Source organism: Bombina bombina, chromosome 3 (assembly GCF_027579735.1).
Source record: "Bombina bombina isolate aBomBom1 chromosome 3, aBomBom1.pri, whole genome shotgun sequence".
In the NCBI taxonomy this organism is placed as follows: domain Eukaryota; kingdom Metazoa; phylum Chordata; class Amphibia; order Anura; family Bombinatoridae; genus Bombina; species Bombina bombina.
This window is the reverse complement of record NC_069501.1, coordinates 1,013,127,099-1,013,143,391: the sequence shown is the minus strand read 5'-3', so window position 1 is coordinate 1,013,143,391 and position 16,293 is coordinate 1,013,127,099. Positions and strand designations below refer to the sequence as shown.

Genomic DNA, 16,293 nt, shown 5'->3' with positions numbered 1-16,293 from the left:
AAACAACAATGGAAAACTATGTTTACTTTCTATTCCGATCATTTGCACGCAAACAATATTTGCACTTAATTGAAGAACTTTACTCTCAGCTTGTAATATGAGCAAACTGATGCCTGTGGTATACCTGCAGTATTAGTTTTACTTGAGCATGTTTACCACTAGATATCTTGCGCAAAATAGTGCACCACTTGTAATCTAGGCCATAATGTTTGTTGGATGACAAATTAAAGCAATCTTATTTGTTTCTTGCTAGAGTTCATATGAGCTGAGCACTTCATCAGAGATCCCTTCCCCCATATCCTGACACCCAACCAACACTCAACAGTCCTAGCTTTCAAACCCTACACATCCGTATATCTCCAATGTTCAATCTTCAGAATATTTCTGCCACTTTTAAAACAAAGTTCCTTGCTGTAATGCTCTTGGATCTGATCTGACTGTCAGAACTGAGCCACAAGTTTCTTCTGATTAGTTAATTATACTTCACTATATACCACAGTAAAGTATTATTAAAGGGCCATAATACCCAAATGTTTAAACACTTGAAAGTGATGCAGCATAGCTGTAAAAAGCTGATTAGAAAATATCACCTGAACATCTCTATATAAAAAAGAAAGATATTTTACCTCAAAAGTTTCTCAGTAGCCACCTCCCATTGTAAAGGATTTCTAAGCAGCATATTAGTATGTCTGTCCCGGGACAACTGAAAGGATGAGCTTTGTGCACTTTCATATTATTTCACCAATCAGGTAAAGGAAGCTTACTATGAAATCTCATGAGAGTTAAGTTAAATCTCATGAGATCACAGTAAGAGTTCATGACCTCAGCACTGCTGATGCTGATTGGCTGCAGTTAATTTCTTCATTTTTTTAATTTTTTTACCTGCAGCTGGGAGCAGCTGTGTATAACTTTTTACACAGAACTTACTCTGCTGAGCTGAGGAAATTGTGAGGTAAAATATCTTCCTTTTTTACATAGAGATGCTCAGGTGATATTTTCCTGTCAGCTTTTTACAGTTATACTGCATCAGTTTCAAGTGATTTAGCATATGAGTATTATGTCCCTTTAATGTTTTATATTGAATGCACATTTTTGTTAAAGTGAAGGTAAAGGTTTAAACGTTTGCTCTACAGAATTAAGTCTAACATGAAAATTCATTATGACTTTCATTCATCAAATTTTGTATATTTTTTTCAAAACGAAGTTTTACCTATTTGAAAATCACAATATCGTCTTCTGTAATAACAACCCGTTTTTCTTTCCTTTTTCTACTTCCTCATTAAGTATGTCTCTCTGCCATTTGAAATCCTGGCCGTTAGGCGGCCGTGACACTACGTCATCCTCATATTGGCCCATCTGCGCATGCGCCCCATCTAATCTGCATATCAGACATCACAAAGCTTGTGGCCGATTCGCGCATGCGCAAAACATTCACAACTTAATGCACATAAACTGCTGACTATTGCTCATTATTATTCATCAGGTTCAACAACACTGCTGCTTCTTTGCGTCTTGTTTCGTTGGCAAATAGCATAGTAATGAATGAATACAATATCGTGATTCATTCATTACTATGGAGCCCAGCAGTATTGGCAATCGCATGCGCATTGCGGATAGAATCTTAAATAGCGCATGCGCAAATGGTCTTGCTGCTTGTGAACGCGTATATATGATACGTATAGAGCTGGTGGGACCGCTCTATACGTAAAGACTGAGAAAGACAGGAAGGATAAGATGGTAGGAGTCAGGAAGAAAACGGATGCCTAAAAACGTTAGTAAAAAAATGCAGGTACTAATATATTTTATTAAAAAAAATATGGCGATTATGTTTATATACATGGGGATAATGATATACTGTGTTTTAACTAGGTAAAATTAACTTTCACTTTAATTAAAAGTTAATTCAGAGTTGGTGCTTGGAGTGGTAAGTAGATATGTTATATTTGGGGAGGATTTATTAGTGTGGCATTGCTGTGTAAAATTTGGAGGTGCTGGAAAAGGTATAACAAAAACAGATAGTGTACTGTTTTACTTTCATAAACACAATTTGAAATGATAATTTTTATATTCTTGTATAATGTATCTGACACATCAGGACCTTGGTCAACAAAAAAGTATAACAGAGCAAGAATAAACTGTGCTATAAATGTGTTGTACAGCAATAGTTTAAGTTTAAAGGGACATGAAACCCCAAAATGTTCTTTCATGATTCACATAGAGTATACAATTGTAAACAACTTTCCAATTTACTTAAATTATGAAATTTGCTTCATTCTATTGGTATTCTTTGTTGAAGGCACAACAATGTGCTACTGAAATACAGGCCTGCCATTGACAAGAGCTGTATATGTGCAAATCAAGAGCTAGCTTCCAATAGTGCATTGCTGCTTCTGAGTTTACCCAGGTATGCTTATCCACAAAGGATACCAAGAGAACAAAGCAAATTAGGTAACAAGTACATTGGAAAGTTGTTTTAAATTGCATACTCTGGGGCTGATTTATTATGATGCGGGCAGATATGAACATCTCTAGCGGATCATGTCCGCCCAACATCGCTAAATGCCGACAGCATACACTGTCTGCATTTAACATTGCACAAGCATTTCTAGTGAAATCCTTGTGCAATGCCGCAGGGGGTGTCAATTATCCCGATCGTATCTGACTGGTGTGATTGCTGTCCGCCGCTTCAGAGGTGGCGGATAAGTTAATGAGTAGTGGTCTTAAGACCGCTGCTTCTTAACTTATGTTTCCGGCGAGCCTAATGGCATTCACAGCATGTCAAATTGGCCCCTCTATCTGAATCTAAAAAAAAGAAAATGTTTGCCTTCACTTTCCTTTTCATCACAATTACACTGTATACAAACATAATCAGCTGATCTGATCATGTGACTACACTTGCACAAGATTCAGATCATTGTTATGTGGCACGGTTATCATTCTGTGTACGTGTGACTTGTATGTGTGTTCCGAGAACAGTGCACGCATGCTTATGTACACACCTGGTTTACACAGACACCACGAAAGCTAATAGCTGATTGCAGTATATTATAAAAGAGAACACAATTTATTTCTCTATTAATCAACGCTCAGATATTACTTCTGGGTGGTGACCTTTATTATATTTATTTTAGACCAAACTATTTGTTTGACTTCTTAGTGATTTGTCACTGACTGATTATTACAGTTACAGCTTGTTGTATATTATATTAACAAGGGGAGTAAATTGGCCATTAATATTTCAAAGTATGGCTGGACTAGATCCCAGTGCTCTTACAGAAATACAAGTTAAAGGGATATGAAAACTAGCACTTACAGAGAGACATTCTATCATGTATATAAAATAGCATTATATTCAAATGTTAAATAAAAAATAGATTAAATTTAAACAGCTGTTTTAGCTTTGGTCTTCCCATTAATGCACGCTAATAAGGTCAACGCCATTGGTTCTTTTGGCGGAGAAAGCATGCCTCTCCCAGCCTAAAAAAGAAAATGCTATTTACATTCAGGGTAGTGAAATGCATTAAAAATACATTTTTAGATGAGACAATCAAATAAATGATTAGAATGCCGTATAAAGATGTTAAAAAAATTCAATAAATATGTAAAAAGCTGTTAGAACATAAATCGAAACATGAAAAAAAAAAAAATACATGGTGCATAGTTTTCTTTACAATTTAGGAAATAAACCTGCAAAGTCCTTTTAAAAAACTTCTTTTAAAAATTAAATGAAATGCTCTTAGAATGCAGATGAAAGCATAAAATATATGTGGTGCATAGTTTTCTTTAAAATATTGTGTGCAGAAGCTGTTTTTGGTTATTGCTCTCTCCAATAATAATATCCTGTTCACCTGTTCAAAAAAATTAGTTAAAATACTTTTCTTTCGTTAACCTATGTTACATAGAGCAAAAAACAACAACAAAAAAACAGCCTTTCAATTATTTAGTTGAGCTATAATTGTCATATTATTACATATATGTCAATGAACTTAAATATCTAACTTTAAAACTTTAATTATAAGAATGTGATGGGGTAGATAAAGAATATTAACAATGCCGTTTATTGACTGAATGCAGTATCTTTATGTCACTTTAATTGGCAGTGTCCCAAACCAAAGGTTTAAAAGAGTTGTGTTCATTTTTTCCCCTCACTTGTTTACTTTACGTTCCAGGGTAATGGAACACTCAGAGCAAAATCGTATGACCACTCAGAACATTGGCATTGTCTTTGGTCCAACACTGATGCGACCAGAAAAAGAACTGCTTGCTAACATTGCAGCAAATATGGTTTATCAGAACCAAGTTGTGGAAAACCTCCTCACCAACTACCAGGACTTTTTTTCATCTTGCCCAGGGGAGTGAATCAAGAATTTCCTATACTATTTTATGTTTCTAAACCTTCAGATCATTAAAGGAAGAGTATCTAAGAAGATTGTTTTGGTGATGGGGAGAGGATAAAGACCATCTAATGAATTTGATATCTTAGAAAATAAGTCTGTAAGATATTCAACCAAGACATTCAGATCATTGTGAGTTTACATTTATTAGAAGTGGCTTGTTTTTGTTGAACACCTATTATAAAGACAATCACTTCTGAAGTGCATTGGACTTGGATCTGCTTGGGATTGTTCTGTCAAAAGAGAACTTTGTTCCAAAGAAGCTCATTGTTAAATAGACAATGACGTTCAGCGCGTCAATCGTAAAGAGATTCAACATTTCATTTGCACATGTGACTGCACCATTTTAACCTCCACATGTGTAAAACCTGCATGACTTTTTATACTTTGCTTGAATAAGACTCATTCAACAATTGTTTTTTTTATTTTTTTATTATTCATTTAGATTGTTTATTTAAATATGTCAAACCAACTTTTACGGTGTTTTTTTTTATTTTAACATTATTTTGGAAATGCAGAAATGTTAAAAGAAAGTGCTTGGTATATAAAATGGTTGGGCTACCTGTCATGTAGTTTACTGATTATATACTCTTGTGATACAACACTTTATTTTGGTGTGAGCAAAAATGCAAAAATGCATAAGATATGGGTAAATGTAAACATCTTAATGATAAATGACAGAAGGGGGAAAGGAATTGCTATGGGCTTGGAACTAGAATGTGTATCAGGTCCTTCTCATGATCATAACGTTTCCAAATTATATTAGTGTGGAAAATATGGTCAATATCACAATTGAGATAAGGTCACCAAATAGTTACTACTCTACCACAATGATGTATAACTCATGAATGATCAAAATCAAAATGCACAAAAGTACAGAGAAGTAGCTATTGCAAAGAATAAAAGGATGTCTTATACTTCCATCTTGAATGGTTATAAAGACTGCACATGCAATTGAAAGTATTGTGTCCCATACCTAAAACCAAGAAGGTTTTTAGACTTCTATAAACCAAGCTGGAGTTCTGTTACAATAATAAGTCATAATTTTAGACAGATGTTTCCCCTGCATGGTCTACAACACCAGTATGTATATTGTACCTTTTGATCATCTTCTGTTTGTCATTTTCTGACTGCCTACTGCTGAGCATGCATGTTCCTGGATTTTACATCTTGCTTATTGACTTAACCTGTACCTGCTCTGTTTAATCTTTATCCAGAACCAGCTTATGCTGACCACTCTATCATCTATTTGGTTCTAGTGCTGTGTCTCAGGTCAGCTGACACCACCTTGGCTCATATAGGGTGCATCTATTGGGTGCCAGCATACACTTTTGTGAAGTTTCAATCTGCTGAACTCTAATCTTTGAGATTGCTGGCTATGGTTGGGTTTAGACTGTAGTGGATGGGATGGAGAGTTAGGGGAATCATTTTGTTGTTGGAGCAAGGAGGCACAATGTCTTGAGCCAGCTCTGGATGTCAGTAGTTTATTGTGCCCAAGGAAGTCTCATCACAGGTTCTAAAATTTAACAACTGAAAAACATTGCTCAGAATAAATGTTGAATATAGAGAAATCCAAGTTATTAGATATATAGGTGGAAGTAAGAGCTAGTCAACATAATATCTATTACTAACTTTAACATCACTAAAACATATAACTACACAATGGAAGGTTTATCACAAAAATCCACCAATTATTGTTTTTCATCAAAGGATAAAAAGAGAATTAAGCATATTTGATAAAATCATATGCTCTATCTGAATCATGAAAATAAATATATATTAGGGTTACCAGCTCAACCTTATTTCCAGAGATCTCCCTTATTTGACCAAACTTTTTTTTTTTACAGGCTTACAGGGTCCATTAATTTTCTGCTCTTAAAACACTTTTCTCCCTTATTTTTGTACAGCATGTAAAATCCTCATAACAAACATGGAGTTGCGGCAAGGTTTTGACTGTATTAAGGTAAACTATGTGACTGAAGGGGATTTGCATTAAGTACCAAAACTGTATCAAATTGTAAAATAAAGTTTTTTTCCCCAGTAATTACTGAATAATTTGTAAATTTCCTACATGAAATTTGTTGATTACTAAGTCTCCCTTATTTTATTCAAAAAAGTTGGCAACTTATACATAAAATAGATGTTTATCTACAGTATGAAGAATATTAACATGCAGAGAATTAAGTACTGTTTCTACTATGTATTAAAACTAAAATGATATGACATACATACATTTATATATGCTTTCTGCTGCCCAAAAGCCTGTATATATTTAGCATATATTTAGCTTATATGTCTGTGGTATTTTTTTGGTTAAAGTATTAACAGATGGTTATTTAGCAAGCATCCACACATACTTTTGTTATCTCTACAGACATATATTAAATAAATCATATAATTAAAATAAACTCAGTAAAAAGAAAATAACTCATAAACATAATGATAAAAAGTGTTTCATCACTTGTTTTTGTTTTATTCCCTTAAGAAGCTATCAGTGAAAACATGTTAAACAAAATAAGCAAACGAAAAGTAAACAGAATATTTTAATACAATTGTTGTTAACAAATTGAACACTACATCTGTGAACACCCAAACCATATCCATTTCAAGGTCCTTTCCCTCTTGTTCCTATTACATCTCCCCCTGAACCTATGAATACTTAATATATCACCTTGTCCTAGTGAACAACCCTCCCCACCAAGCTAATGTGGTTTAGCCAGTGACAAAAATCCAGAGAAAAACCCCCAAATAGTTAAGTATTAGGAACATTTTAAATAAAAACCTACAACACCCTGGTTGTATAAGACTGTGTCTACAGTCTATCAATCACATTCTAACTCATTCCTATAGGTGAATAGCAAACACCTGCCTTCAATGATAGTGATTCTGATTAAACCCAGATAAAAGCCCACTGGTGCTGTAGGATTTTCTTGAATGTTTGAGGTTACATCCGACTGGAAGATTCACGATCCACAAAGAGTTGCCAGAAAAATTGCAATTGGTGTTGAAAATTACCATTCAGGAGAGAGATATAAAATAATATTGAAGGTACTGGATGTACCATGGATCACTGTCAAAACCATCATCAATAAGTGGAGAAAATGTGGTACCACAAAGACATTGTAAAGATCAGGACGGCCCTCCAAAATGTATGAGAGGTAAAGGAGAAAACTTTTCAGGGACGCTACCAAGAGGCCAACAACAACACTGAAGGAGCTACCGGAATTTCTGGCAGGTACCAGTCACTTTTGCATTTTAACAGAATCTTTTGTCTGGGCTAAGGGGTAGGGTGGCAAGATGGAAATCCTTTCTTACAAAAAGGAACTTCCAAGTCCATCTAAATTATGTCAAATTATTCATTCAGTCACTCCAAACCATGTGGTTAAGTGTGCTATGGTCTGCTGAGAACTTTTCAGCCTAAATTATAAAGATGTGTTTGGCGCGAAGCCAGTAAAGCTCATCATCCAGGGAACACCATATTGACTTTGAAGCATGGTGGGACTTTGGGACTGCTTCTCTTCATCTTGGCCGGGGGTTCTTGTCAAGATAGATGGGATAGTAAATAGTTTCAAATATCAAGATATTTTGACACAAAACCTGTTGGCCACTGTTAGAAAGCGAAGATGAAGAGGAATTTTACATTTCAGCATGACAATTACCCAAAGCACGCATCCAAATCGACCAAGGCATGACTTTAGAAAAGGAAAATCAAACTCTTAGAATGTCCCAGTCAGAGCCTAGACCTCAATCCTATTGAAAATCTGTGGAATACCTAAAGAGAGCTGTGCACAGGAGATTCCCTCGCAATTTAAAGAAATGGGAATTTTTTTAAGAGTGGGATAAAATTCCTAGAAGTGTGCACAGTTAGGGCCCCATGTATTAAAATGTGGAAATGCGGACAGCTTCTCAACTTGCGAACCTGTCCTCCCGCCTTTGCTGCATACGGCATGAGTTCTGTTTGTCCTCTGGCCTGTTTGTATCATTACACACTCCGATAAGTGTGCAATGCCCACCCCTTCATTCAGCTAGCTTTCAGTAATTTCTTTTCGCCACTAAGGTGGCAAAGAGTGTAAGAAGCAGCGGTCTAATGAAGGCTGCTTCTTACATTGTGGGTGTTGGAATCTTACTGTCCCCCTCCTGCTCCTATCAGCACCTCCATCCTCATCCATCTCTCTCCTTCTCCTCCTTTGAAGTCCATTGCATCCGCATTTTCTCCACCCTCTCCCTCAAGGTGGCAGTTATCTATCGCCCCCCCTGGACCAATCTCCCAATTCCTCGACAACTTTACTGCCTGGCTTTCTCACTTTCTCTCTACAAATACACCTTCTCTAATCCTAGGGGACTTCAACATCCCCATTGATAACCCATCTAACCCTGCTGCCTCTAAACTTCTCTCACTCACAAACTCCTTTAGTCTTTCACAATCCACCCTATTCCCTACTCACCGTGACGGACACTCTCTTGATCTGGTATTCTCCTACCTCTGCTCCCCTTCAGATGTCACCTGTCGCCCATTTCCCATCTCAGACCACCATCTGCTAACCTATAATGTCAACGTACAGGCTAAACCTATTTCTACCCCCCGCCTCCGCACCTGTAGAAATCTGCACACTGTGGATACTCTCCAACTTTCTAACCTTAATCAAAAATGCCTTCCCCACACTTCCATGGTATCCTGCCCTGACCTTGCTACAAGCCACTATAACAATACTCTCTCCTCTGCGCTCGACACCCTTGCTCCTCCACAAATACGCAAAACCCCATGTCGTCAGCTCCAGCCCTTGCACTCTCAGCAAACACGCTATCTACAAAAATGCTCCCGTGCTGCTGAACGTGCCTGAAGGAAATCCCGCTCTGAACCCGATTTCCTACACTATAAGTTAATTCTTTATTCTTACTCTGCCCTTCACTTAGCCAAGCAAAACTACTTCTCTTCTCTCATATCTTCTCACTCCTCAAACCGTAAAGGTCTCTTCTCCACTTTCAATACTCTCCTCTATCCATCTGCACCACCCCCCTCATCTGACTTTAGTGCTCAAGACTTGGCAGACTACTTTTTCAACAAAACACTTACCATCAGAAGTAAGATCCCACCACAAGACTGCAACCTTTCATCTCCGCCCCCTGTCACCCCCTCCAACACTCTCAGTACCTTCCCCCCAACCACTGAGAATGAAGTGAGTTCCCTAATATCTTCCTCACACCTCACTACCTGTCCCCTTGACTCTATTTTTTCACATCTAATACCTTCTCTGTCCTCTACCCTCACCCCAGCTCTTACTCACATATTCAACCGATCCCTTACTACTGATTCATTTCCATCATCCTTCAAACATGCAAAGGTCACCCCCATCCTCAAAAAACCCTCCCTCAACCCCAATTCTCCTGCAAACTACCGCCCCATATCACTACTTCCGCTAGCTTCTAAAGTCCTGGAAAACTAGTTTTCGATCGCCTAACACATTTCCTATCCTCCAACTCATTGCTTGACCCCCTGCAATCTGGCTTCCGTCCCCAACACTCAACTGAGACTGCCCTCACCAAGGTTACTAATGATCTTCTTTCTGCTAAAAACAATGGCCACTATTCTATACTTATCTTACTTGATCTGTCTGCTGCCTTTGACACTGTTGACCATCCCCTCCTCCTACAGATTCTCAGCTCCCTTGGGCTCTGTGACATTGCCCTCTCCTGGATCCACTCTTATCTCTCTAATAAGTCCTTTTCTGTCTCATTTGCTGGTGACTCATCCTCTCCATTGCCTCTGTCTGTTGGAGTACCTCAAGGCTCTGTTCTAGGCCCTCTACTCTTCTCTATTTATACTTCCTCACTGGGTAAATTTATGAGTAGCTATGGCTTCAACTATCACGTCTATGCTGATGATACTCAGATCTACCTATCCACCCCTGCACTCTCTCCTTCTGTCCTTTCCCACATCAGCGATTGCTTATCTGGCATTTCTTCCTGGATGGCCTCTCACCACCTTAAAATCAACATGTCCAAGACTGAGCTTCTTCTAATCCCCCCAACTAATTCTACTCCAGTTTCTAACTTTACTATCACTGTCGGTGACACCACTATCTCCCCATCACCCCAAGTCCGCTGCCTAGGAGTTACACTTGACTCCAATCTGTCCTTCAAACCCCACATCCAATCCCTCTCTTCAACCTGTCGCAACCACCTACGAAATATCTCCAAAATTCGTCCTTTTCTGAGTGGTGAAACTACTAAACAGCTAATCCATTCCCTAGTAATTTCCCGGCTTGACTACTGTAACAACCTACTTACTGGCCTTCCTCTCTCCCGCCTCTCCCCCCTTCAATCCATCCTAAATGCCTCTGCTAGGCTAATCCACCTCTCCCGATGCTCTGTATCTGCCGCACCCCTCTGTGAGTCCCTTCACTGAATTAAATTCAAAATTCTCACTCTTACCTACAAAGCCCTTACCAATGCAGCCCCCCCATACCTGTCCTCACTCATCAACAAATATACTCCAGCCCGTCCCCTAAGATCCAACAACGATCTACTCCTTGCCTCTTCTACCATCACCTCCTCTCATGCTAGACTACAGGACTTCTCTTGTGCGGCACCAACCCTCTGGAACGCACTTCCTCGAGCTATCAGACTTTCCCCCAACCTCTCCTCCTTTAAACGCTCCCTAAAGATCTTCTTGTTCAGGGAAGCCTATAACCAAATCAGTAACTAATGAAATCCACTTGCCTAATAGTTGCCCTCATCTAACTTCACACTAACATCATTCCCACCTTTGCAGTCCCCACCTCCTGTTTCTCACCCTCCTACCCATTTAGAACAGGGCTCCCAATTCCTCCTGTATTTGTTTGTTAAATTCTGTCTGGTGTCTCATATTGTACTGTCCTTTTATCTTTGTTACCTATGAACAGCGCTGCGGAATCTGTTGGCGCTTTATAGATAAAGAATAATAATAATAATGTACAAACCTGCCTTGCAAGGGCTCCGGAGCAGCTCTCGCTGCTTTGTACATGGAGCCCTTAATAGGGACTTATTCACAAAGACTTGCTCCTGTTATACATGCAAATGGTTCTTCTACAAAGTATAAGAGATAGATTACAAGTGGCGCACTAAAGTTAGTGCAGGTCGCAATAAGCTATAAGCAAAAAGTTGCACCAAGTACAACATATATTACTAAGGGTTAAAAGGTATATGGTATATGGCAAGGTCCTTGACTGGAAATGGCTATTATATATATATACATACATATTTATGTGTTTATAAGTGCATATATGTAAATAAATACTGTAGATACTGTATATACCAGTGGTTGCTAACCTTGGCACCCCAGATGTTTTGGAACTACATTTCCCATGATGCTTAGACACTCTGCAATCCCGTCATCATGGGAAATGTAGTTCCAAAACATCACTGAGATATACACATATAAACACATATACAGTATAAATATGTGTATATATATATATATATATATATATATATATATATGCACACACACACATTTTATATATCTATAAACACTTTTAAGCCCTTTCCACTTAAAAATTATTTTTAGTTAATTTTAATATTTTTTAATATGTTTTACTTTACCTTTTTTACATTCCAATGTTCTTCACTTGGAAGAAAATGCTCTTTGTATTTCTAAATCAATATATATATATATATATATATATATATATATATATATATATATATGTATCATATTGAAATACAGGTAAATTTATTTAGATATTTAGATACTGTATATGTTTTTAAAAAAAATCAGATATTTACTGAAATATATATTTCAAAATAAGACTGGAATGTAAAATAAGCATAACTACCTTTGGGTTTAGTGCAGTTGGTCTAATACATTTTGGGTTACTGTTTAAGTGAAAAGTATTGAACAGCGCGCTCCCATGAAGTCTATGGGGAGAAGTTGACCCGGTCAAGATATCTGAAGTCCTGAAGTTAGTGTACATCGGGTTCCGTTTTTATGCAAATTTTTTACTTTCAATTGAAGGCTCGCGTGGAAGCAGCTGCATTGGGGCTGATTGACCACTTGGTAAATCGGCCCCAAAATGTTAACTTTTGTTAAAAAGTGAATAAAGGATGAAAATATATAAATAATAAATGCATGTATTTTCATGATGATCACTGTAGTGTATTATATATGCATGTAATTATTATCTAAGTTTTTCATGTTAGTGCCAATAATCTAAAATTATGCTAAATTGAAAGTAAACTGAAAAAAATTACTTTCATTTTCACTCAAAATCATACAGTTTATGGACCAATCACAAGTAGCATGCGCACGACTGCCAGTATTTAACAGATCATAGAAACATAGATATTGACGGCAGATAAGAGCCATAGGCCCAGCAAGTCTGCCCGATATTTCCTAAAAGTATAAACTTATCTAGTTCTTAAGATAGCCTTATGCTTGTCCCAGGCATTCTTAAAGTCCCCACAGTTTTCGTTATTACTACCTCTTGTGGAATTTTATTCCATGGGTATATTTATTTTAGTGTGAGCGGACATGATATGATGTAGCGTATCATGTCCGCTGCACATCGATAAATGCTGACAGCATACGCTGTCGGCATTTATCATTGCACCAGCAGTTCTTGTAAACTGCTGGTGTAATGCCGCCCCCTGCATATTCGCAGCCAATCGGCCGCTAGCAGGGGGTGTCAATCAACCGGATCGTATTCAATCAGGTTAATTTCTGTCCATGGCCTCAGAGCAGGCGGACAAGTGATGGAGCTTAATAAATCGGCCCCTTTGAATCAATCACCCTTTCTGTAAAGAAGTGCTTTCTCAAATTACTCCTGAATATACTACCCTTCAGCTTGAGATCATGACCTCTTGTTCTTGAATTTTAATTTTTTATGTAAAATACTCGCTGGCTCAGTTTTACTAAGCACTTATATATATATATATATATATATATATATATATATATATATATATATATATATATATATATATATATATATATATATATATATATATATATACTTGAAAGTTGCTATCATACAGTATCACCTCTTTCCCTTCTCTCCTCTAAGCAATACATATTTAGGTCATTGAGCCTCTCCTGGTACTTTTTATTTTTTAGACCATGTACCATTTTGGTAGCCACAGATTCAAGCTTGTTTATATCCTTCTGAAGATGTGGCCTCCAGACGGGGGTGGACTGAGACCAACCAGGACTCTCGGGCAAAAGTGCTCCACCTACCTACCTCCTCTGCCCCTCCTCTACTCTATTGCCCTTCCCACCTCATGTGCTCCTACCACTTTATATGCCCCTCCGCTGCCATGTTTTTAATTTCCATATAAAGAGAGACATTTTTTTTAAAGGGACATTATACACTAGATTTTTCTTTGCATAAATGTTTTGTAGATGATCCATTTATATAGCCCATTTGGGTGTGTTTTTGTAAAAATGTATAGTTTTGCTTATTTTTAAATAAAATTGTGCTGATTTTCAGACTTCTAACCAAGCCCCAAAGTTTGTATAATAGGTCTTTTCTTATGCAGGGAAGGGAGGAAGGTTCTGCTAGTATCCCCTTTGCATGGGTGTCCAAGGCTTATCTCATTAAGGGGTCGATTTATCAAAGGCTTCACCAGCCTTTCGACTGCATACAAATGCAGGTTCTCACAAGAGAACCTGCACCCCATATTTAACAAGCAGCAGTCATCAGACCGCTGCTTTCCTAACCTTTCACCACCTCTAAAGTGGCGAATTTCAATCTCCCCGGTATATTCCGACTGGGGAGATTGATAGCTCCTGCCATGCGTGATTGGCTGTGCGTGGGCAGGGGGTGGAATTGCACACAAGCGTAAAATAGCACTTGCGTGCAATGCTAGTACGCCAGAGGCGAGCTGGGGCGGACAGGGGAGTGTATGTGTGCCCTTGTCCTCCGTAGCTTGATAAATCACCCCTTAACAGTGTTAAATTGGGAGCTTCTAAGTAAGTTTTTAAAAGGTTTTACACTGGATTGTTATGCAATCCCAGGTAAGATCCAGCACCAAAAGCAAAACAGGTGTGCATGCCAAAAGGTTACTGCATACCTTTTAAGATACAAAAGTCCAAAGAAAAGGCAGCACCCCCAAAATTATCATCAAATGTATTGTATTCCTTCAGCTTGGAGCAGGTACAAAACAGCAGGATTACGTTTCGGGTTGTTAACCCTTAGGGGCCCATTTATCAAGCTCCGTATGGAGCTTGAGGGCCTGTGTTTCTGGCGAGCCTTCAGGCTCGCCAGAAATACCAGTTGTGAAGCAGCGGTCCAAAGACCGCTGCTCCATAACCTGCCCGCCTTCTCTGAGGAGGCGGACAGACATCGCCACAATTCAACCCGATCTAATACGATCGGGTTGATTGACACCCCCCTTGCTGCAGGGGGCAGCGTTGCACCAGCAGTTCACAAGAGCTGCTGGTTTAATGCTGAATGCGGAGAGTGTATTGCTCTCCGCATTCAGCGATGTCTGTTGGACATGATCTGCTGATCAGATCATGTTGGACAGACACGTAATAAATAGGCCCCATAGTCATGTCTGTAATGCAATATAACACATCACCTTAAATACCTTAACACAGGTGTCTAACTCTTCTCACCGCATCATGACATCATTATTCAGAAAAAATATTATTAAAGGGAACTTACCCCCTATAGATATAGTGTCAAAAACACATCACATGTTAAAAATACAGATTTGTTTACCAGAATGCAACCAACATTACCTATTTTACAAAAAAATGGTTTAAATCATAATCTCTATTCATCCCCTTTGGGGTAAGTGCCTCCAGTTTGTGAATCTATAGCATTTCCCTCCTTTTCAAAAGAGTTTCCCTATTTTGGCCCATTCTAGGTGGTGGTTCCCAATCTATTATTTGGAACCTCAATTGTGCAATGGAATGCCCAGCCTCCAGAAAATGGCAAACCACTGGTGCCTCAAGATTTTTCCTTCTAATGCTAGATTTGTGTTGCACAATTCTGTCCCGTACCCTTTGGGTTGTCTTGCCAATATAAATCTTGGCACACGGGCATTTAATTAAATATATCACAAATGTAGCATTGCAGGTAAAATATCCATTTATACCATATCTTTTGCCTGTGTAAGGGTAGTAAAAGTTGTCACCCTTGACCAGGCTACAACAACTTGAGCAGCCTAAGCAAGGGAAATGACCCTTCTTTTGAGTTGCTAGATAGCCCATGCTGTTCCTTTTTAAACTCCCCACATCAGCTCTAACCAGTGCATCCCTTAGATTAGGTGGGCGACTATAGGCTGGCATAGGGGCATTTGCAAAAATCTCTACCCCTGGATTACAATTTTTTACTATATGCCAATGATGTCTAATTATTCATTGGATATTTGGGCTGAGGGAGTTAAATTCTGAGACAAAAACCATCCTCTCTGGTTTATTCTTTTTCTCAGTAAGTTTAAGGGCCTCACTTTGTGTTATTCTTTTGACTTCATCTACACTGCTATTGATGAGCTCAACCGGATAACCTCTCTCTAACACTGGATTTTTATATCAGTATCTGTGCATATTATTCTTTATAGTAGTGTCCATTTCATGCAGTTAAATGAAAATTGGTTTACACTGCCCCTTTAAATATTTTACAATATGCCTATATGCTGTGCCTTATTGTCTTGTAACCTCGTTACAGCAGCCCAGCTCCTGAGTGCCTTATTGTCCCGTAACCTCTTATTACAGCACCCCAACTCCTGAGTGCCTTATTGTCCTTTAACCTCTTACTACAGCACCCCAGCTCTTGAGTGTCTTATTGTCCTGTGGCCTCTTATTGCAGCACCCCAGCTCTTGAGTGTCTTATTGTCCTGTAACTTCTTATTACAGCACCCCAGTTCTTGAGTGCCTTATTGTCCTGTAACCTCTTATTGCAAGACACTAGCTCCG

At 38.3% G+C, this 16,293-nt stretch overlaps 1 protein-coding gene across 3 annotated transcripts in view; it reads left to right on the top strand.

Annotated features, from left to right (window-relative positions):
* Positions 1 to 5,315, top strand: part of ARHGAP9 (Rho GTPase activating protein 9) — a 343,366-nt gene extending 338,051 nt beyond the window's left edge. For all 3 annotated transcript variants that reach the window (XM_053708184.1, XM_053708185.1, XM_053708186.1), the window contains one exon: positions 4,170 to 5,315. In XM_053708184.1, coding sequence (XP_053564159.1) covers positions 4,170 to 4,359 — 190 coding nt within the window. In that variant the 3' untranslated portion in view covers positions 4,360 to 5,315. The remainder of the gene's footprint in view (positions 1 to 4,169) is intronic.
* Positions 5,316 to 16,293: the final 10,978 nt, after the last annotated feature.